Source organism: Monopterus albus, unplaced genomic scaffold (genome assembly GCF_001952655.1).
Source record: "Monopterus albus unplaced genomic scaffold, M_albus_1.0 scaffold238.1, whole genome shotgun sequence".
Lineage (NCBI taxonomy): Eukaryota > Metazoa > Chordata > Actinopteri > Synbranchiformes > Synbranchidae > Monopterus > Monopterus albus.
Window position 1 is genome coordinate 64,082 of NW_018128118.1, and position 21,533 is coordinate 85,614.

Sequence of the window (21,533 nt, forward strand, 5' to 3'; positions counted from 1 at the left end):
GCCTTGAGAGCTGTAGAGTGACTGTGGCATTGGTAAGATGTTTGCCTAAATTTGCTTGTTGTTGTAATATATTTATAACTTAATTTTAATTATTTATTCCTGGTTAACTTTGTGCCACTTTGCCCAAACTGTCCATTTAGAAACAGTTGTGATGATGGTGTTGTGCTCTTTGTCTTCTCCCAGGTGTCTGGCTGTGCTTTATGTGCTGCCCTCTGCAAGGAGGATCTAATCTGCAGTCAGCCCATGAACCGGTTAACCCTAAACCTGTTATTTGAACTTCAACCCTAAAAAAAACCTTTGTCCTGACCTTGGAATGGACGGGTCATGGGCGTTATCAGTTGGACAGTTACCAGATGAAGTTAAATGTATATTGACCATGGATCCCATTTGTTTTGGAAGTGTTAGCTTCAGGATTTGATCTGCAAGGAAGCAGGATCAAGTGGCATGAACTGCCCAGGTGTTATCTTCCACCTCGACCTGAAGCTCTTGGGCAGCTGCATGGAAGTCTTCTTACCAGCAGGACAGACCTGCTTTGCTGCCCAGATGTAAAAGACAGAATGCTGAGTTGGGTTTCGATAGAGGTGACTGGATTACATCTAACTCATCAGAAACCCCTGCAGCTGTTGAACTGAAAGAATTGTATAAAAAGACTGAAAAATGACAAAACACCAACACATAGATATACATCACATAGATTCTACAGTCCAAAGGAGTGGCAGACACACTACGTCCACATCTACCACAAAAGCAGTGTACACTCATTTACAGTATATTAGCTCTCCTCTGGAACATGTCTCCACACATAACGGGGCTACACCAATGGATCAGATGACACAAGACACACACAAGCATCAATGGTCATCAATACAAATACTGAGCTTTGTAAATAATGCAAGTTTGTTTTGATTTCTCCCCCCACCCCCCACCCCCATAGTGTTTTGCTTTATTTTTTTGTTCATGCCTTTAAATTGTGTAGTTCAGCCCTGAATGGCTAACTGAAAATGTTCTCAATGATAAGTTTAAGTTGGAAACCACCTTGTTAACTGTCCTCTAAAGTTCAAGAAAGAAGCTTTCTACAAGATTTTGTTAGCTAACAGCTGTCTCTTGTGTATTACTAAACCCTGATAGATGTGCATCTGATGACCATGAAAGTTACTAGTTAGCTACAGAATAGAGCAGCAAAGCTTGTTTGATTAATCTGATTTTGCTGGTGGTTGGCTTTTGTTGCCCTTTTGGTTTCCTTAAAATGAAGAGTGTATTTGTTTGGATATCCTGTTTAGATTATTGCTGATGGTGCAGACTTAATAAAGGGCTGAAGTCTGGAGCTGAGCTGTCAGGGTGGGATGCACAGACATAACTTTATTGTGTAATAATTATTGTAACACTTCTTTAGAAGAAACTTGACAAGATCCTTGAATTGAGATACAAGCTGGGCCTTTTTACACTCTGACATGATTGTGTCAGAAGCAAATAGGTACTATTTAGTTTTGAAATGGTGACTCAGTCTTGTATAAGAAGCATGATTGTTAAAAACAAGCCTGTGTGAATTGTAATATTTGAGGGTTTTTGCACTAACCTTGAGTTGGGTCACAACTTGGCCCAGAGTGGCTCTGCTGTCTATGCACCAGATAACTAACCACCGGTGAGTGTGTGTGAGATTTATCCGAAAAGAAATTCCATGTCTCAAAATGTGGAGTGTCTTGTTCCGTATATGTATAACTAATTGAATTTGAGAGAGTAATGCTTTTAGTCAGCCAACAGTTTTTTGTATCCTCCAAACAATTTAGTTTTTAACTCAAATAGCAAATGATATTCTTCATTGATTATCTTCAGCTTAGACATGTAATACGCTTGTATCAGCTGTTTCGATGGGTAGTTCCCTGCCATAGCTAAACTGATGTAGCCATACTAGACTCTAATATGTCATAACTGTTACTGAATTAATACCAAGTGATTTCCAAGTTTAAAATTGTTGTAATCGGTTCCCAAAACAGAGATATTGACTTTAACCACGTGAGTATATGGTCAAGTCTCTTATTTGTGAATGACTTTGAAAAAAAAAATACCTGTTAGACTTTTTTTTTAAACTGATGTGTTTGATGTGTTGTCAGTCAGCCAAACCATATGTAAACTGAAGCTGTTTGCAGTTTATTTTACTGAGCTACAAAAGCTTTTATTAGTTAAACTGCAGTATTCTGTTAAAGAGCCCTGGATGTTTGGTTGCGGTCTTTGAAAAGATACTGTCACAGCCTGTCCTGTTACAGTATGAAGTTGATTATCCGGTACATCGTAGCTCTGGTAACTGTAGTTCCAACATTATTAACTTAAAAAATATAATGAAAGTTATCCCCCAGTCAGCTCAGCTCCTTTCCATAGTAAGCCTTTGAATGTTGTCAAATAACAGCATACATGTATTGAAAATGTTTAGGATAAGAACAACTGAAATATGTGTAAATAGTTTGGCTTTTGTTTGTTTGAAGAACAAAAATACAAAATAAACAGCATTTAACACTGAGTTGTGCTATTACTCATTTCCTACTTTCAGAATCCATGGAATGTTTGTGTGTACAGTAAATGGCTGAATTTGATGAACTTATAAAAAACTGACAGACATATCTTGCAGTGAATGTTTTTGATTTCATAAACTGTATGACAGCTTTAACTAAAAAGTTGAAATCTTTAAGGCAACTGTTAAAGAGTGTCAGTCTTCAACAAAAAACTAAATATTCTACAAGTTTTATTGTGAGATAAAATAATACTGGCCCATATTGACCAAAAAACTGTAAGCTAATGGTTTACATCTGGGGACCATTTTTTGTTCCCCAGGAGTGAGTTCTAGTGACACTAGTGCAGATTGTCGTTCAATGTGTATTGTTGAACAGAAGGGTTTAAGTTTTGGAACGGCATCCAAACTGTAACAGTTTTGTAAAAATTGCAACCTTTTCAGTAAAAATTACAAAAATAAATGCATACGAAAAGATTCTAATGCACAGTGCATCTTAGCCTAACGAGCACAACTCTCGCGATAGTTTCCAACACATGGCTGCCTACAGTGTTAACTTCTCAAAATGAGCTTGTGAATGCAAACAAAGTGTCGAAGTAAAAGAAGTCACGTATTTTCCTACGTTATTAGTACTCCCCGGCTTTAGGTGAAAGTTTGACACCGTCTAGGAGGAATTTGTTTAAAGCCAAGCTGCGAGCAGAACCAAAGGCCAAGCAAGCCACAACACAGGTATGTAGCAACAGTCTCCTAGCGTAGGCTAATGCTAACATGAGCTAACGTAAGCTGACTGTTGTCTCTGTTATGGACAGAAGGTTAAAGGAAGTTAGCGGTTTGCTTTCTTTCCCAGTCTTTTAAGTATATAACGACAACAGGGCGTGCATTGAGTAAAACGTTTAAGGTTTGTGGTCTAATCTGTACATTGCAAAATCGTTATTAATGCTATTTTGGAGAGGTTCGCACGTCACGACTAGCCACAGGTGTCTTCTGGGTATTTGCACGAGCAGTTTTTGTGTCCGTTATTTTTGGTTCTAAACTAGAAAGGCCATGTTTCCCTCCCCTAATTGATGTATGTGTTTAGCTATTTTCATTCGTTTATTCTTCTGCATTGTTTCGACGTGTGCTTTCCACCTTATTCTATCACTAGTCTGATCTGCCGACTCCCTGTTTTCATGTTTATCCGTTTCACTGTGTTCTAGGTTAGCGGGTGTTGTGATGTCCTCGACCCCCAGCAGACTCAAATACCCACACTGCAGGAAGAAGCACTATCCTAGTAGCACTTACCTCACCCACGTCTGACAGCCCCACTACCATACACAAGGCCCTTGGACATCAGGCAGAGGACTTGACAGAAGAGACTGATACACAAAGAGGATGTCAGATTCCACCGGAGGTGGTGAAAGTGGAGGTATAACAGGTGCAGGGCAAGACACAGAAGCGGATAATGAGCCCCCTCAACAGGCCCTACCTTTTCCTAAAGGTGTCAGCTCAGAGGCAAGGGAGACCTCAGAAGAGGAGGTCCCTCCAGCTGCCAAACGGCCCAAGATAAATGAGGAGGAGCTGGGACAGGTTACTGAGCCTGTCATGATGCATGGTGAAACACCAGGACAGTCTGGTTTACAACAGGAAGACCCAGCCCATCCAGCACAAAGTAGAGTACCTTTTGCCATAAGGCTGCATGTATGAGGTTAAATACAAGAAAGGGGAAACATTTTGTTTATTCAAGTTAAGATTTGGGATGTTTCAGGATTAGCTTGAAGATTTAAAAGTTCACCTGTACAAATTTACTCTGACATTAGGAACAGAAGAATCACTACAATGTCAAGGATGGGAAGAGGTGCCTGTGAGTGTGGGAGGTGAAGAAGCGTGCCATCAGAATGGAAATGGAGGGCATGATGCTCCCTTAGAAGAAGAAGAGACAAAACCACAAGAGGAGCACGACGCTAATGGATCTGCAGAGAGCCCCAGTGAAGGGCAACAGTAAGTGGAGGAAGAAGTCAGATTTATTTTTAAACTCGGTGTCCACATAACTTTGGGGGAGAGTTACAGCCGCAGACCATCAAGTGAGCAATTTCAAGCATGACTTTGTGGGGCGAGGGTGGGTGGTGTTATTCAGTGACTGGAGATAAGTTAAACACATGTTTATGAAATAAAGAAGCAGACAAGTAAGACATGTAAAGAACATTCAAACTTGACTTTTTTTTTTTAAATCCTCATGTCAACATTTAGGGAGAATAACAGGAAGAAAAACAAACACTGTTCTGGTTGTATTCATTCAGATGCTTTTATATCTTCATCACTAATATGATGGAAAACAGCATTTCTCAGTTCAGTGGATCAATTTGTGATGTATATTTTCCTCTGTCTTAAATTTTTTGACTCAGAACTTGGCTTTGTTTTGATCCCACCTCCAGGCTTGGCTTGGATTTTAGCCAGAACCCCCAGATGCTGACTGGTTCATGGACTGAGTACTCCAGCCTCCCAGAGAATTACCTTAAAGGCTGCAAATGGTAATTTTATATAATATTAAAATAAAATAAAGTACACCACGTATGAAGTTTGAAGGTGTTAAAAGTTAAAGCGACAAACCTTTTTAAAAATGCAGTTGTGTCAGTGCTGCACTGCCTGACGTCTTCTCAGAGAATGAATGGGGTACATCTATTTCCACACAGCGCTCCACATCCATTGCTGTGTATGGTCTCTTAAGTAAGAAAGAATGAACTGCTCATGCATGTGATCTTTCTGCATAAATACCCCATGTGAAAACAGAACATGCCACCTGTGCAGTAGTAGTTCATTGGTGTGTTTTTAATAGTTTTTGGATAACATTTGATGTCTACAGTACAAAATAATTAGTTTAACCAGGATCTGGATTCACAGTTATTATGGTATGTACATGTAACATTGTTGGCTTTATTCAATGAATGGATTTTGTGGAAAATAACAAAAACCTAGAAAATCACCAGCTTTATCCTTTAAGGCATTTTCTGATTATAATCAATAAACAAGATCACTACAAGGACACCTACATTTCACAGAACAGTTATTGCTCTGCTGGATGATGGGGAGAAGAAAATTTCCCCTGCTGTCCAAGTTAAAGCATAATTTGGTATCACACATTTATTTGTAGCCTTAGTGTAAACTGGAGCCTCAGTGGTGTAATCTGTATTGTAGGGCTGACCGATAAATCATATTTTTCATTGTCATTGTGATTTGACCATACACAGTGAACATATAACAAAAAACTGCTTGAAATGTGATGAATAAGAAAAACCATTTTATTTACACATGCCACAGTGTTTCCCATACATTGATTTATTTGTGGCAGCCACCACAATATCAACATTGACTGCCAGATATTGATTTAAAATAGGTTCAATCTTGTTTCGCTGTAGTGCCTTGTTTGCTAGTTTTACTGAATGTTTAATAACGGTTTGCCTGAGTAGATGTAGGGTTGTGTGGGTGCAGGCAAAAACTGGGGTGGTTCTGTCTTTGTAATAACATTCAGTTATTTGGTTGGATAGTCATGTGTTTTCTTTAATAATAACAGGTTTTTAATTGCACATCACATACTTTCCTAATATCGTTCAGGCCTACTGGAATGTGAAATGTGTCTATTCTTTTTTTTGTGTGTGTTCACAAAAAGACATTGGCCTCAGATATGGTGTGTGCTCCCTTACTGAAACTTCAAAATGGAACAACGTTGAGTATAAGTTGTTAGCAGTTCACTGCTGTTAATACACCAACATTTCTTTTTTTCTCCCTCTCTCCTTTCCTAACCTAGGGCCCCTGATGGTTCCTGTATCTTGACCAACAGTGCAGACAATGTGCTCCGTGTGTACAACCTCCCCCCAGAGGTGTATAGCTACACCTGGGATTTACTTCCTGAGATGGTGAGCACAGATTGCATGGCATCAGTGCCTCTCTTAATGTATGACTAGAGGACAGAGAAGTACCATATGATGGCAAAATACAGAAAACGTTGATGGGGGCCAATCTTGACCAAAATTGTTAAGTAGATTCAAAAACCCTCAGTGTACACTGATCAGCTACAACATTAAAATCACTGGCAGGTGTAGTTAATAACATTATCTCATTACAGTGGCACCTGATAAGGGTTTGGATATATTAGACGGCAAGTGAACAGTCAGTTCTTGAAGTTGATGTGTTGGAAGCAGGAAAAATGGGTGAGTGTAAGGATCTGAGTGACTTTGACAAGGGCTAAACTGTGATGGGGAGACAATTTGAGTCAGAGACCCTAAATGGCAGGTCTCATGGGGTGCTGCAGTGATCAGTACCTATCAGAAGTGGTCCAAGGAACGACAGACAGTGAACCGGCGACAGGGTCATTAGCGCCCAAGGCTCACTGATGCATGTGTAACAGTTACCGTTTTAGAATTGGAAGTTTATACAGCTGATGGTTGTTGAACATGATTCCTGCATTTATGTTATGACACAATCATCTAAGAAAAAACAAAATATTTTAATCAATTTGAGACATCTGGTTGAGAGAATGTATTATTGAAGATTTAACAGTTACAATAAAATAAGAATTCTGTTCTTCATGTTTTGGGAAATATAAAGTGGTTAGCCAATCGCTTAATTGTATTACAGGCTGATAGATGGGATCACTGAACAAAAGATAATTGAATTATAATCCATTTCCTTGTTGCAAAGATCCCAGTCTTTGTAGAAACGGTAGAAAATTGAGCTTTGCTTTATATCTCACACTGTGCCACCGGCTTTTGAAATTTTACAACATGTAAAAAGTGTGTGATGCTGTCTTCTAGACAACTACTGAGGACCAGCATCGGCACCAGTGGATGTCTTCGGTCAGTTGACATACTATGCCTGAATGCCTCTGTTTCTGTACTTTTGTGGCAGAGTCCAGCACTGAGGATGGCAGAGGGAGACACCATCTATGACTACTGCTGGTACCCCAAGATGAACTCTCTGGACCCAGACACATGCTTGTGAGTTGACCTTGATTTTTGTTAAACTATTCCCTAAGCCTCAGCTCTTAACACGTGGATAGATGAGACATTTAAAGTTCACTTTTGAAGGTCAGGTGGTGAAGGATGTGTGCAAAGAACAGGTACCATGTTGTCTGTGGAGGCTGCCATTAGTTAGTGATTGGTGTTTTTAATTTGCATCTTTGGATGGTTGGACTGGGACGTTGTTGGTGTGTGTTTTCTGTGTGCTTGACCCTGTCTGATAGACAATAATAGATATAGTTGTTGTATGCTTGTGACTCATTTTTTGATCCCTGTGGTATTGGCACCCCGTATGGGAGCTGGCCGCCAGCGTGGAGAGCAGCTGTAAGAGCTTTGTGATGTCTCTCATTATGAGTGAAGAGTTGGGCTTTGTCTTGCCTGATCTGCCTCCATCACAATGCGCTTGGCTCTTTGAGGCCCATAGTGCTCTTCTGCCTTCATCACAATACGCTTGGCTCTTTGAGGCCCATAGTGCTTTTCAGCATGATTCAGCTCACTAACTGCACTCCTGAGCCAAGACAGCACCTAAGGGCCTCATGATTCCCTGACTTGGGGCTTCTCTTTTCATCTTGTTCTGCTTTTTTTTCCTGTGTATGTGTGTGTACAGGCACACACCCTCACAGCTTTTACAGTGTGGTGATTACAACATCACTGTGTGTTTGTGTGTGCTCTGTGAAGCAGAGCCAACATCAGTAACACCCAGCCGTCACTGTGGAGAATGCAGATAGTTTGTGGCGAGAGAGGTAGGGCCGTACTAATGAGCTGAGGTCAATGTGCCAACAGTTTTCACTGTGTATACCCCCAGCTGCTATCATCCTCCAGTTACAGCCTCCATCCAGATTCCTCTGATCACGGCCCAGCATTGGCACCACTCCACCCCAGCACCAGACAGCCTTCACTGAGAAAGAGGGGTCAGGAGCTGGAGGTTCAGAGATGAGCGTTGTGTAAACAACAAATCAAACAACAAAGGACTCGTGGACAATGAACCACTTGAGATGCCCATGTACATCTGCCAAAGCTGTGCAAAGATCTGCCTGTCATGAGGATGAGGATGCCAGTAAGAGCTGACAGCAGATACTCTTGAGTGTTCCTCAGATCACTGCCACATATCAGAGAGAAGCTCCTTAAGGGCACAGCCAGGTGGTTGGACAATCTCGGAGTGCATTTTTAAAGGCTGAGACAGCCAGATAAAAGGTTATGGTTGTGATTCTTAAAGACATTTATGACCGACTTGTTTTTTTAAGTACCATTTTTGTTCCCCTCCTCCCCCTCTTCACGTCCTCCATTTTGTTTCCTGTTTTTCCTCCTGTGCTCCTTGAACTCTCCAACCCATGTTGTTGATGCCACTCCTGTAGAGAGGGAATAAGGGCCCCTGTTATGGCTCAGTTAAGTTGCATTGAGTTCTAGGCATTGCTCCAAGCTAGCAGCAGTCTAGCATTATAATTGGGCATTTCCCTGCTCTGGAATAAAGCTGTAGCTCAGAGGGACCATAACAGAATATGGCAGCAGCGGAAGGGGCTAATTTCCTTTGTATAACTGAGCCGCAGTGATGTTTCGGAATTTGTTCAGCACCCAATAATTAGAGTTAAAAAGGCATGGCTTGTTCTTTGGCCCTGATTCGAATCAATAAGACTGTGCTGTGGTCTTGTCTCCATAATGAGGCAGAACACAGTGCTTTGTAGTTATTTAGATGCAATCAGGTGGAAGTGGTGCAGTAGAGGTTGGAACAAGAAAATCAAAAAGTATTTTAGTCACATGTAATGTATATTTCAAAAGAATCACTGCAGCCTGGTCCATTATGCTTTGTATTCTGTAAGATGCAACTCTGTTTCATTCCACTAGTTACTTTATACATAAATACTGATTGTTGCATTATGCTCATATGTTGAAACTATAAACTGAGTCATCTGTTGGTCAACCAAATTGCTTACTATGACAATAAAGATCGACTCTAAATATTCTCAGCATGTAGTGTATTACCTTTTTCATAATTGCCATTATTCACTTTTATGTTTCTGTGGTCTTTAAATCTTTTTCCTGAAACTCTTCTTCCACAGTCTAGCCAGCAGTAGCCGTGACAACCCAATCCATGTATGGGATGCTTTTTACGGGGAGGTGCGAGCCACTTTCCGACCCTACAATCACCTGGATGAGCTAACAGCAGCTCACTCCCTCTGCTTCTCGCCCGACGGGATGCAGCTTTACTGCGGCTTTGACAAAACTGTCAGGGTCTTCTACACTGAACGTCCTGGAAGAGACTGTGAGGAGCGCCCCACCGTAGGTCAGCATCTGGCTCTCTCACAGTTTCAGCTTAAAGCATCATTCTCTTGGTTTAGCATGTTGTAGCTGATTAACTTCAAATAAAGTAAAGGGGGGTAAACCTGAAGATCTTTTGGCTCTTTTGCATTGAAAACTGATTACATTGAATTAAATAGTCTAAAAAATGCATTTGGAAAGTGGCAGAAAATATATGTGCACTTTAATGATAAATGTCTGTTATAAATAATAATTACAACAAATACTGCATTATAAGGTATGTAAAAAGTGCATTCCCTATTGTTCAAGGATGCTCCAAACTCTTGGAATAAAAAATAATAATACAAAAGAATGGCATTCATGAGCTGTTCTTAGAAAACTAAACCCACAAGGCAAACAATAAATAAACAAGGACATTATGAAATGTATCATGTAAAGTCAGTTGTTGCTTGTACTCAGTAAGCTGCTGTTTGACAACTGACTGCCACATCTCACAGGCTGGAGTGACCTTGAATAAACCAACATGGAGAGTTTTTATTATGTACTTCTGACAAAAAATTAAAGGCAACCCATTGTTTATTTGGATGAATTCATTATCTCTGTCACAAACTTAAAACAAGTTTCATTTTGCTAGAAGGTTTTTGTAATATATTGAAATGAACAGAAGCTGTCTTTTTTTTTTACTCTTAATGGGATAAAGTATTCTAAACCATCCAAATAATCAGAAAATGACAACAAATAGATTTTATTTTTGAAGGTAAAGGTTGAGCTTTCTTATCCTGCACTAATTTATTTCTTAAAGTGTCAAAGTATGCAAAATGAGAGGTTACTCTTCAGGTGGAAACAATCAAACCCAATAAACAAATGCAAAATGTCTGAAAACCTGCTAAAAGCCTTAAGTGTGGGAGAGAGGATGAATTGGAAAAGAGTAAAATAAAGCAGATTATACAAATGTGACTGAGTGCATTTTCCTCATAGAGATGTAATCAGTGATATAACGGTAGCCAAAAAGTCAACATTGAGTAGAATTGATGGGGAGATGTGTCTTGTGAACTTGTTAAGTTCTGGAAGCTGTGCCAAATGCCACGTTCTTGTCTTTACTGCAGTGAAGAAGCAGGGCCAAAGTGGCATCATCTCTTGCTTTGGCTTCAGTTCTTGCCAGTCTGTTTATGCCTGTGGCTCTTACTCCCGCTGTGCTGGGCTCTACTCCTGCCAAGACGGCACCCTGCTGGCTCTGCTGCCAACCCGCCACCATGGAGGCCTAACCCATCTGCTCTTCTCCCCTGATGGCAACTATCTGTACACTGGTGGGCGCAAGGTGAACAAGTGCACACACACACTTCCATACAGCAGCATGCAGAGAAAAGACCTGTAGCTAATAATGCTGCTTTGTTTGAATGAGCATGCACGCCCCATTGGTGGGCCTAATGTGTTAAGCCAGGGACTTTGCTCCGCTGCACTGTGAAATTGGTCTACATGAGCGATATCAGGCTTTTTATACTAAGTTCCTCTTCTGATGGCCTGGGTCACCATGTAGTGAGTCTGAATAGGCATATAAACACTCCCTCTTCCTTAGTTTGACATCACACCAGTTAATACTCTACATTCATTTCTGATGCCTTATGAGCCCGCGTCAGTGCATCGTTAGTTTCCATTGTGTCTTGGTAGCTTTTCTTGACATTTATTTTAAACGGGTATTTGTGCAAGTACAGGAATTACTAATTTGATCAGACAGAAGAATATCTGATACCTGCAGGGCTGTGTACCTCTTATGGATTGAGACAGAGTGTGTGTCTCTGTGTGTGTGTGTGTGTAGGATCCAGAAATACTGTGCTGGGACCTAAGAGAGCCAGGCAAGGTTGTGTTTTCTCTTAAGAGGAACGTGGCCACTAATCAGCGCATCTACTTTGACCTGGACCTGTAAGTATTCTTTACCAACAAGAGCTCTGCTCAGAAACATGCTTGTGAGCTTAAACTGACAAAACCACAATACTACATTATACTTTATATGAATAGACTGACCTTTTTATTGAATTTTGATATGGGTTTATAATGTGACTTCTGTTGGCAGTTGTTTTAATTGTCCACTAGTGTTTGTTTGTGTGCAATTGTAGATCAGGCAGGTACCTGCTGAGTGGCAACACAGAGGGAGTGGTGTCAGTCTGGGACACCCAGACAGCTCCTACTGATGGTGACGAGCAGCTGCTACAACCTCAGCTCAGGTTCCAGGCCCACTGGGACTGCACCAATGGCATCAGGTGGGATAGCTAACAACATCTCAGCTATTCCTTTGACACTAAACCATTAGTTTTGCTCTTTTAGAAAAGTTGTAATGATAATGTATATTTTTCTTTATTACAACCTAACCAGACAATATAGGAAATATGTACACAGTATTAAAAAACTAACATTTCAGAACAAAATGGCTTCTACTCTCCAAAGTCTGTATTTAGTATGCCCTCCCTGTGCACTCAGCACAGATGGTCTTGAAACCACGACAGATTTGCATATATTTGCCTTTTCTCCATACCCTCCTTCTGAAAATGTGGCTTCTTCGCCGCTGTCCTTCTACAAAGGCCGTTCCTGATCAAGGTTCTTCAAACTGTGGGAGGATCAGCTGGGCATCTGGATGAGGGTTGCCAGATGCTGAGCCGGGTCCCTGCTGGATTTCTTTTGGTCTCTGAGAAGAAACTCTGAGAAACATCCCATCAGATCTTGATGGTTTTCTTGGTCTTCCTCTCTGTTTTTGTCCTCGGCCTCTCTGGATTCTTGATATTTCTTTAGAACAGCTTGAATAACACATCTGGAGTATCCAGTTTGTTTGCTGACATCTTTGTATTTTTTAATACTGTGTACATGTTTCTTATATTTTCTAGCTGTATTCTGATAAATACATATACAGCCATCACACAACATTGCTAAAACAACAAATCTAATGGTGGCCTCAGACCTTTGCACACCGTAGTTGCATCAGGACTATAAAATGACTCAGTTATTTCCTCTTTGTGTTAATATGTATTTTGAATGTACAAGTGTAATGCTGCAGTGCAAAATGAAATGTTATATTCCTGCCACATCCTTCTCCTTGCCTGACATTTTCAATTTTCTTCCTGTTCTACCGCATTCCTTTGTTTTTCTCTTCCACAGTATTCATCCCTTCATGCCGTTGTTGGCAACTTCCAGTGGCCAGCGTCAGTTCCCGTGGCCCAGCGACAGCGAGGGTGACTCGGCCTCTGATGGTGAGGGAGATGAAGCTATTTTGTCACCGCAGGAGATTAGACAAGACAACACCCTGTCACTGTGGTGGGCTGGACCACTTGGCCCTGCTGCAGAGGGAAACCAGGAGCTGAACACAGCGTCGGTGGAGGTCTGAAGCTCTGGTAGTTCATTGTTCTGGCACAAATTGAGTTACACTTGCCATGTGATATTTATTTTGGGAATGTTTGGTGTGGGGAAAAAAACAAATTGTACCAGTCATATTCTTTTAGCCATCAATGATATCAAGTCCTGAGGTAGAACTGGATCATTCCTAACAGCTGGTTTATTTAAATATTGCCTATTTACAGTTCAAATAAATGACTGAAATTGAGCCTTAACATATCACCTGCACATTTACAACAAAACCTCATTGTTCATTCAAATTCTGTACCAAGACTGTGATCAGTCCTAATAGGAAGAACGTTTTCTTTAAAACCATACTCAGGTTGATGTGCGAAGCAGGTTGCATCAGAATTTGACTGGGGTCCCATATTTCTCTCTTTTTTTTGCCAAATTTGTGGCAGAACATTTTAAATTTCAGTCGAGATCAAGTATAATGAATCTTTTATCAATGAGGGACCTTTCCTGAGCCGGATGAGTTTGATTCAGCTCAAAGCCTAGACTGTGGTTGTGAAGCAGCCCAGTGTCTGTGTACTGATCGCACCTCCAATCTGAGTTTTCTGTGGGAATGTTTATTTACTTGTGTGTGGCTGTAGTCCCTAACTGCTATAGTTACAGTAAGTGCCATTTGTTCTTGAGCTTTGCTTTTGTAAACTAAAGAGATCTTGCATTTTTACCTTCTTTTTTAAACTACTGAACACACCACATTTGTGTCGCTCTGTGCAAGTCCACAAAATGTATATTTTTGTAAAGCCGTGATGTAACTTCTAATTTTTTGATTGTGACTAGCTTGATTACAGTAACCTCGTAACTATTTGTGTCTTTATTAAGTAGGCACACGTGGAAAACCTGATGTCTGTTATTTTTTTCTACAGATTGTGCTCAGATTACATTTGAAACTGTGAGTGGAGATGAAGCAGCACAAAACACTGTATTTGAATAATTGCATTAATAATGTACTACAGTGATTTGCTCAGTGCTTATGTTGCCATTAGTGGGCTGTGTTTTGCTGTAGGTTATCTTTTTTGATTTGTAGGTGGGTCAGAGGCTCAGCACACTTCAACGACAGCCCTGTATCTTTCAGTGCTATCAAATTTGAAGCCTCTGCAGGTTTGGGTTTCTCTTTTTAGAGCTCAAATATTTTTGCCAAGCAATATTAGCTTTGATTGTATAGCAATTATTAGAAAATACTACACAAATTAATGCTCCACCACGAAGCACTAGCTTCTAAATAGATGACTGTCTGCAACAGGTGGATTTTTGTGGTTTTATTCAAGCTGGAGTGAATTAAAAGCATATCTGTTCAGTCTTACTCATTGTTGTCCTTTATGTTTAAGGCAGGTCAGAGTTGGATGCCCTGTAATAAATCCCCGATGAATGCAAGATGATGTTACACTCGAGACAAGAGACAGCTCTTAAAAGCTAAAGTGACTACTGGCTTTCACTTGTGAGATGGAAACTATTCATAGCTTTCACCTTTCCACACATTCTGTATGAGTGCACACATACTCATATATTTGATTGTATGAAACCACAGGGGTACACTGAGCAGAGAGCCAGGTTGGAGAGCCGCACTGTTGTGTTGTGCAGGTTGCTAAGCGACCGTCTACGCCTTGGGAGAGGAAAGTAGGTAGAAAGACGGCAAGAGGAAAAATTGGGGGCAGACAAAGAAAAAAATGCCAAACAAGTGTAATAAATAATTCAGTGGTGTAGTGATTGCTTCTTGTTTGTCTGGTGGTCTGGACTTGTCTCAGTCTTGGCCCTACCAGAGACAAAATGCCTGTATTGCTCACATTGTAGGGACAAACTGGTTACACACTCACATTATGTGTAAATATATTTTTGAGCAACAACGTTGTTTAGGTCGGGGTTAGTCAAGTAGTGGTTATGGTAAAGGTCTCCAGCCAATCAGTGTGAGTCAGTGTAACTTGATGAGTGAGATGTAAGTCAATACCACTTCTGGGTACTTGTTGTTAACCAGGTGCAATAAGCAGTGACAATACATATTGATCTAGTTCATGGGTTCAGTGTTAGTAGTATGAACTGAAACCTTTAATGGGTTTTAATAAGCTTGTTCATATAATATCCATCCAATAGAAGGAATTCAAAGGAAGTGTTTGATTCAGAAATAATCAAAAGGAAACGAATACACCAAAGCCCAATGTAGAGCAAAGAGTCTGAATACATAGAAAAGCTATTACTGCATGTGAACTTTTAAGCTGTTCTAATCAAGCTTTTAACATAAGCAAAGGATAAAATTACAGTGTGTAATGTGAATGGGGGAGCAGAGCTCTTTAGTGTCTTTTAGATTAGGGAATTCCAACCAGTGGTTCACAGCCCCCTGGTGGTCTGTGAACGATTTGCAGATGGTCCCCAGCCATGCATTTCATAATGTAGTTTCCCTTTGAGAATCAACTGTTTTTTTTTTTTTACATGTAGTCATTTTACATGCACTGATATTGTCCACTGAGCATTCATTGAGGGGCTACTGACCAGCTGTAATATAATAGAATTGTGTTTATGGATAGCCGCAGGTTTTTGCTCCTATGAGATTCTTTGCCTCGAGGCTAACTGCTGTTTTACAATCTACTATTTTTTACATTTTGTTCTTTGCTCTTTTTTTTTGTTAAATCTCATGACAGACGACAGTATGTTCCAACAACATCTGGCAAACCTTGCTAAAAACTATCTGAAATGTACAACTGTTCCTAAAAATTAAAGTCAGTTTGTGTTCCCACGGTCAAAACATTTGCCTCTTAGAATAAAACCACATGTTTCATGAAAGGTAGATGTTGATTTTAAAGTTTTCACCACTCAAGTCTCATTATCAAATGAGTTCTTAGAGGTTTAAAGCCTACACCCTGCCAACACTGAATTTGTTGCGAAATCACTGAGCATTTGTCATCTTTAACTTCAGAATCTGTATGTTTAGAAAATGGCCAAACCTTAGTGCTGTCACACAAGTGACAGCAAAGCTATTATCTTCATCCCAAGGTGGCTGCAGTGTAGTCCTTCCACTTGCGCAGTTAATGAGCCGATCTACATCAAGTGTTCTGTGTTTTTGTGTTCTGTGCTTGCGTTTATGTCGCATTCTGAGTGAGTCTCCATGGCCTTGCATAAGTGCTTTCCATTAGACAGGCACACACACACAAACCTAACGGTCCCAGCGCTCATCGCTAGAGAGTGTGCAGAATAGTAAGTAATGGGATCTTGATATTAAGAAAGACATTTGAAAACAATTATTCAAATGGCTGTCTGCCTGTTGAATCTCCTAATCCCACAGCGAAGCACTCAAGCAAACACTCAGCGCTGTGACCCCGGTTGAATTAGCATGGAGGAAAGGAGGAGCTCACTCAGCTCTGTAGCCGTGGATGCTAAAATGTCTCTGGTTTGTCATTCTGCTGCTGCCTTTGAAAGGAAAAGGCTTTTTAGAACACGCAGCTGAGGGAACACATTTCCTGTAGCTTTTAGGGGTTGTCATACATGGTATTTTGCGAAATGTCAAAGGGACGGCTTCTTTATCTCAGAGAGACTTTGAACGTGTTTGGCAGGCGCTTAACGCAGGGCTTCACTCTGACCTGGCTTTGACACACCAGGGGAATAGAGTTGTTATATCCAGTTTTCTTCAGACTTGATAGATTTTGTGCTGCCACATTATTTAGTTCACCTTTCAATTTACAGGTCAGGCTTTTAGATGGCACAAATAAAGTGTAAACATGCAGACAGGTCTCAGTCTGATCAAATTTAAGCAGTGGAATGTGACAGTACAGTCAGCATGTATCACCAAAAATAGTTTGACTTTCAGTGTGATGTGACCTTGGTGGGGACAAATATGGCCTCCTACTGCTACCAGACAGGTGTATGAAGTTGCTACTGACTGTATGTGTGTTCAGCTGTCACTAAATCAGCAATCATCCTGTTCATCAGCTTATTTCTGACACCAAATTGAGTAAAAATGATCTGCCTGCGATGGCTCCTGAAATCCCAGGCATGAGGCAGCTTTTCAGCCAGTTTGACTCCAGTCAGAGCAGCATGCGTTTGGGGACACATAGGATGACTTTAAAGAGTATTCTAATAATTTACTACAGTACCTTCATAAATTTGAGGGACTAGCTAGAACTGCTGCGGTGGAACGTAACAGAGTACATCTACTCAAATACTGCATTTAATTATCAGAGATGTTTGTACTTTATGTCAGTATTTACATTGCAGATGAAATAGTGAACTTTTTACTGCTCAACATTTATTTGGCTGCTAGAGTTACAGGGGCTGTTCCAATTTTGATACTTAAAGTACTCGGTGATTATAATATCCTGTACTTCTACTGAATTAGAAAATAGTAGCTGACATGCTAAACTATGGTAAAAATTGTAGCTATGTGCATAAAGCGTATTAGCTCTGTTGTTGGGGTATTCAAATGTTAGCATTTAGCTCAGCTAGTGTGGCAGTAGACTGTCGTTTCCTTAGTGTATTGTCCTTTGCACTTCTACAGTGTCAGGTTACATGCATTTCCCAGTGACTTCTTTTGTTAATACCAGTTAGAATAGGAGCTAAATCCAAAAATAGTATTCCTGAGCATAACTCAAAAATGAAACGCCTTATTGATCACAGTCAGGAGAATGTAATTTTCACCTCACCACATTTTCTGCTTATTATAGACGGACCGGTTTGAAGTTCAGATGCCTTTTCTTTACAAAGCCTGAATCTGCAGGGATATTTTTATAAGTCCCAAACAGCCCATTTCATCAGCAGCCAAAATAGCCACATTGCTATGAATACATCCAATTTCCATTCCAAAAAAGCTGCTGCAGTGATTGACACGTCCTTGTTCTCTGGTTTACATTAGATGTGAAAATAATTGGCACCTGTATTCCTTCACATTCTGAAGCCAGGGAAAAAAGCACTGCTCCAGAGGTTTCATTTCACTCTGAGGTCTTCTATTCACTCCAGATGTGTCTGTGCACACACGGATATCTAACTGAAATAGCTGGGAAGATGAATACAGAGTAAAGATGTGTCATCTCATCATATTCTACTGTTGCTGATCTCCAGCTCTGCATTGATATTTCTCTCACGGAATATATAAACCCTCACAGAATATCAGCTTAAGATATGTACTTGCATGTGTGCCTCTAACATCCCTCTACCCTTCACCTCATATTCTTCTCATCATCTCATCCTCTCCCAATCTCCTCTTCCTGCTCTTCACACATTCCCTCTGGCGATTTCCGTAGCTAGTTATCACGAGGGCAAGCCTATTGAAGTACATTAAGTGTCCAGAATCCCAGCTGGCCCTGACAGATTGGCTGTGATCTTGTCGGTTTAGAGTGTGTGATGCCCAGGGAGAATAATTACTTGTGTAATTGCACTCTGGGGAAAGGTAGCAGGGCCTAAATTTATCCTTCTACCTGCCTTCCGGTTGGATGGACAACTTTTGTCCCAGTGTCTGTTCGTTCTTCACACCTTTTGCAACCCACCCTGCCTTCATGGTGGCTGGAGGCGGGGGTTATTATGATGCCAGCAGTTGAAAAGGCTGGAGGCATAGTAGCATCAGGTCCACTTGATGTTTCCTGAACTTTCATCTAGTACATTGTTCAGCCTTCCCCAGTGGGCAAAGTCTTAACGTTTGTAAGGTCCTTGTTATCAAGCGTGGAGTTGGGGTCCTGTAACAGGTGGTCCTACGTGTCTGTGTATGGCCTTCAGTTTTATTCCACCTCTCAAGTGACTCTTGGTCAATGACTTAGATGTTTTCCCAGATGAGAAAGATGCATAAAAAAAGAGTTGCAAGCTGTCTTGCACTGACGATGTCAAACTGAACCTTGCAATAAAACTTCAAAGAGAGAAAGCAAAAAATACTTTCCTAAAGATTTAATGGATTGTCAATGACTTTATCCAACAGCACACACAGATTTACTATGTTTCTCTTTGTCTATACCTAGTTTTCTTTTTTATGGGACAGAAAACACACACAAAAACCTGTTTAGAATTAGTATTTAGCTTGGAATTGGGCCACGGCTCAGAAATACATCTGGACTTTGAGGACTGGAAATCACAAGCCAGTTCATCTCACGACATTCACCATGTGCCACGTCACTAAGCTGAGCTACACAGCTCTAACCAGAATTTATTTCTTTAGTAGCTGGAGCAGCTGAACATAAGATTTCCAGCCAGTCAGCACAGAAACTCCCTCAGTGAACCAGCACATCGAGACAGATGAGTCTGTGTTGGGATATGATTTTAGGAATAAAATTAGAATTTTCTAAATTAGGAAAAGGGCTGGTATTAGATGTTGGAGAATGATTATAGTCTGGAAAATCAGAAGTATAGCTAAGGTGGAACAAACAGACTGTTTAAGTATGCAAATATAAAAGTAGATGTGTGAGAGGTGCATATTGTTAACTGATGCAGAAGCAGTGAGTCACTCTGTGCGACCCGTACGTGAGATCTCCACATCACATCTTGCACTGTGCATCACCTCCCCTTATTTAATCCCCCACCCTCCCTCCATCTCTGTCTCTGTCACAAAAAGATACGAGGAGGTGTGTGTGCGCTGGCAGAGGAGGGGTGTTTACTGCAGCAGTGTGTGTGTGTGTGTGTGAGGAGGAGGAGGAGGAAGTTCACAGGGATAGACAGACGCTGAAGGATAAAGATGTGCAGCTGAGATCTATCAACTGCAAGGCGGGCAAAGGGTGCTGTGCTCTGACACCGACCCACATCCTCATGCACACACACACGTTTCTGTGCCACCTTCGGTGTGAATTTCATTCCCAACAGGGTGCATGTTTTCCTCTCTGAGGTGTTTGTATTGCGGCTGCTGTGGGTGCGTGTGCTGGTTTGCGTGTTTATGTATGTGCACATGTCTATCCCTACTTGTAACCAATGCACTAAATACATAATGCACATACTGTAATTGGTTATGCGTGCACCTATACATGCTGTGTGAAAGTGATGCCCGTTTTTGATTTTGTGTGAATGTGTGTGTGTGTGTGTGTGTGTATGTTTATTGTATCCGTGCATGTGGTGTAGTCTGGCAGCTGGCGCAGACTGTAGCCAGAGTCACCAGGGAGAGTATGTGATGATGAAGAAGAGTTGAAGGTCGGTGCCGTAAATGAGGTCAACATGAATTCATGAGTGCTAACAAACAGAGACAAGCCAGCTATGAGTGGATATGATACAGAGAAATACATCTTTAAACTCCTTCCACTCAAATATCACTTCAGGAAGTACATTGAGTTATTCAACAGTATGGCAGACCTGATGTACTGTAGGTGGTGTCTTATAGCTTTGCTGTTTTTACGACTGAGTCATCTTCGGCACGCGCAAACCGAGCAAGAACCACACACCAGCCAGTTTTTCCCACACAAATAGATTCCTAGACAGAGCAGAAGGTTTGTTTCTCATGCCAGCTCCACCTCTGAACTGCTGTTGTCTCCAAAGCAGTCTGTCTTCCTCCACTACATTTAGCTCTGTCATCTGCCCTGCCAATGTTTCCAGAGGTCAGTGCAACAGAAACGGCTCCACCTCTGCTCTCTGTTTTCTTTCTTTCTGTCTGCCCAGCTCAATAAAACTATTTGTTTTTTGTTTGGATCTCATAACCTACTTCTACAGTTCTTGTTGAAAATGTGCTGAATTTTGCATTGCAGAGGAAATGACTGCACTTCTTTTGTCTTTATTTGCAGATAATTCCAATCACTAATCTGTTCTGCTGAGTTGCCCTTGAGCATGACACCGAAAGACTTTCCTGTATGTTTTCCTCCCTCCCTGTGCTCCCCTCTGTCTGTCTCGCTTTCATTTCCTTTCTCTCCCTGGCTGTGCACGAACAGCGGGAGGTGTTTGTGGTGCATTAGGCTTTTTCTCCCTCTGTTGTTTTTATGTGAAATATTTTCTATGAAAAATATTAAAGCTCGCTTCTTCTTTTTGTTTCTCTATGTCAGTCTGCATCAGTAGCTGTGTACAGTGTGAGAATAGCTATACAAAAGTATTACCAGCGGAGCTGGAAGTCATGTAAGGACCAAAGCTCCTGCACAGGAAATAATGTGCAGAGGCTTATGAGTAAAAAATTTCCATATACTTTTACGACATTTTGTAGATAACCCGACTCTTTTAAAAAGAAAGGAGCAGTCAAATGCAATTCATTGTCTTTATAGAGGCACTATTGTGACTGGCTACCCATTACCGTGACCTACAGTGCAGCTTCAGACATGCACTCTGTCTACCACATGGGGGCAGTACAGCCACAGATTTGACAGCCATCCATTTTCCATCCCATATATATTTGTGTATGTGTCTTAATAGTGTATAAGTGAACCAGCGTCAGTGTAAACACTAGTGCATGTGGCCCTCAGCAGGGCCTGTCACCCGGCTCGTCCTGCACTTCATCAAGCTGAACAGCCCACTTTGAAGCG

The 21,533-nt window shown here is 41.0% G+C and overlaps 1 protein-coding gene across 3 annotated transcripts; it reads left to right on the forward strand.

Moving 5' to 3' along the window:
• Positions 1–2,990: 2,990 nt before the first annotated feature.
• wrap53 (WD repeat containing, antisense to TP53) lies at positions 2,991–15,012 on the forward strand. Of its 3 annotated transcripts, none has more exons than XM_020620495.1 (11): positions 2,991–3,232; positions 3,700–4,151; positions 4,300–4,480; positions 4,915–5,010; positions 6,285–6,393; positions 7,385–7,473; positions 9,552–9,775; positions 10,857–11,068; positions 11,567–11,670; positions 11,865–12,008; positions 12,898–15,012. In XM_020620495.1, the coding sequence occupies exons 2-11, from the start codon at positions 3,875–3,877 to the stop codon at positions 13,121–13,123; spliced, it is 1,662 nt and encodes a 553-aa protein (XP_020476151.1). In that variant the 5' UTR covers positions 2,991–3,232; positions 3,700–3,874; the 3' UTR covers positions 13,124–15,012. The 3 variants fall into 3 exon arrangements, with proteins under 3 accessions (XP_020476151.1, XP_020476154.1, XP_020476153.1); XM_020620498.1 differs by lacking the exon at positions 2,991–3,232 and adding an exon at positions 3,259–3,401; XM_020620497.1 differs by lacking the exon at positions 2,991–3,232 and adding an exon at positions 3,434–3,569.
• The last annotated feature ends 6,521 nt before the right edge of the window (positions 15,013–21,533 follow it).

Excerpts from the sequence above, each read along its gene's own strand:
- wrap53 (XM_020620495.1), top strand. The coding sequence starts at position 3,875 with ATGTCAGATTCCACCGGAGGTGGTGAAAGTGGAGGTATAACAGGTGCA. Across the intron at positions 9,776-10,856 it reads TGAGGAGCGCCCCACCGTAG|TGAAGAAGCAGGGCCAAAGT; the intron begins GTCAGCATCTGG and ends TCTTTACTGCAG. Across the intron at positions 11,671-11,864 it reads ATCTACTTTGACCTGGACCT|ATCAGGCAGGTACCTGCTGA; the intron begins GTAAGTATTCTT and ends GTGCAATTGTAG.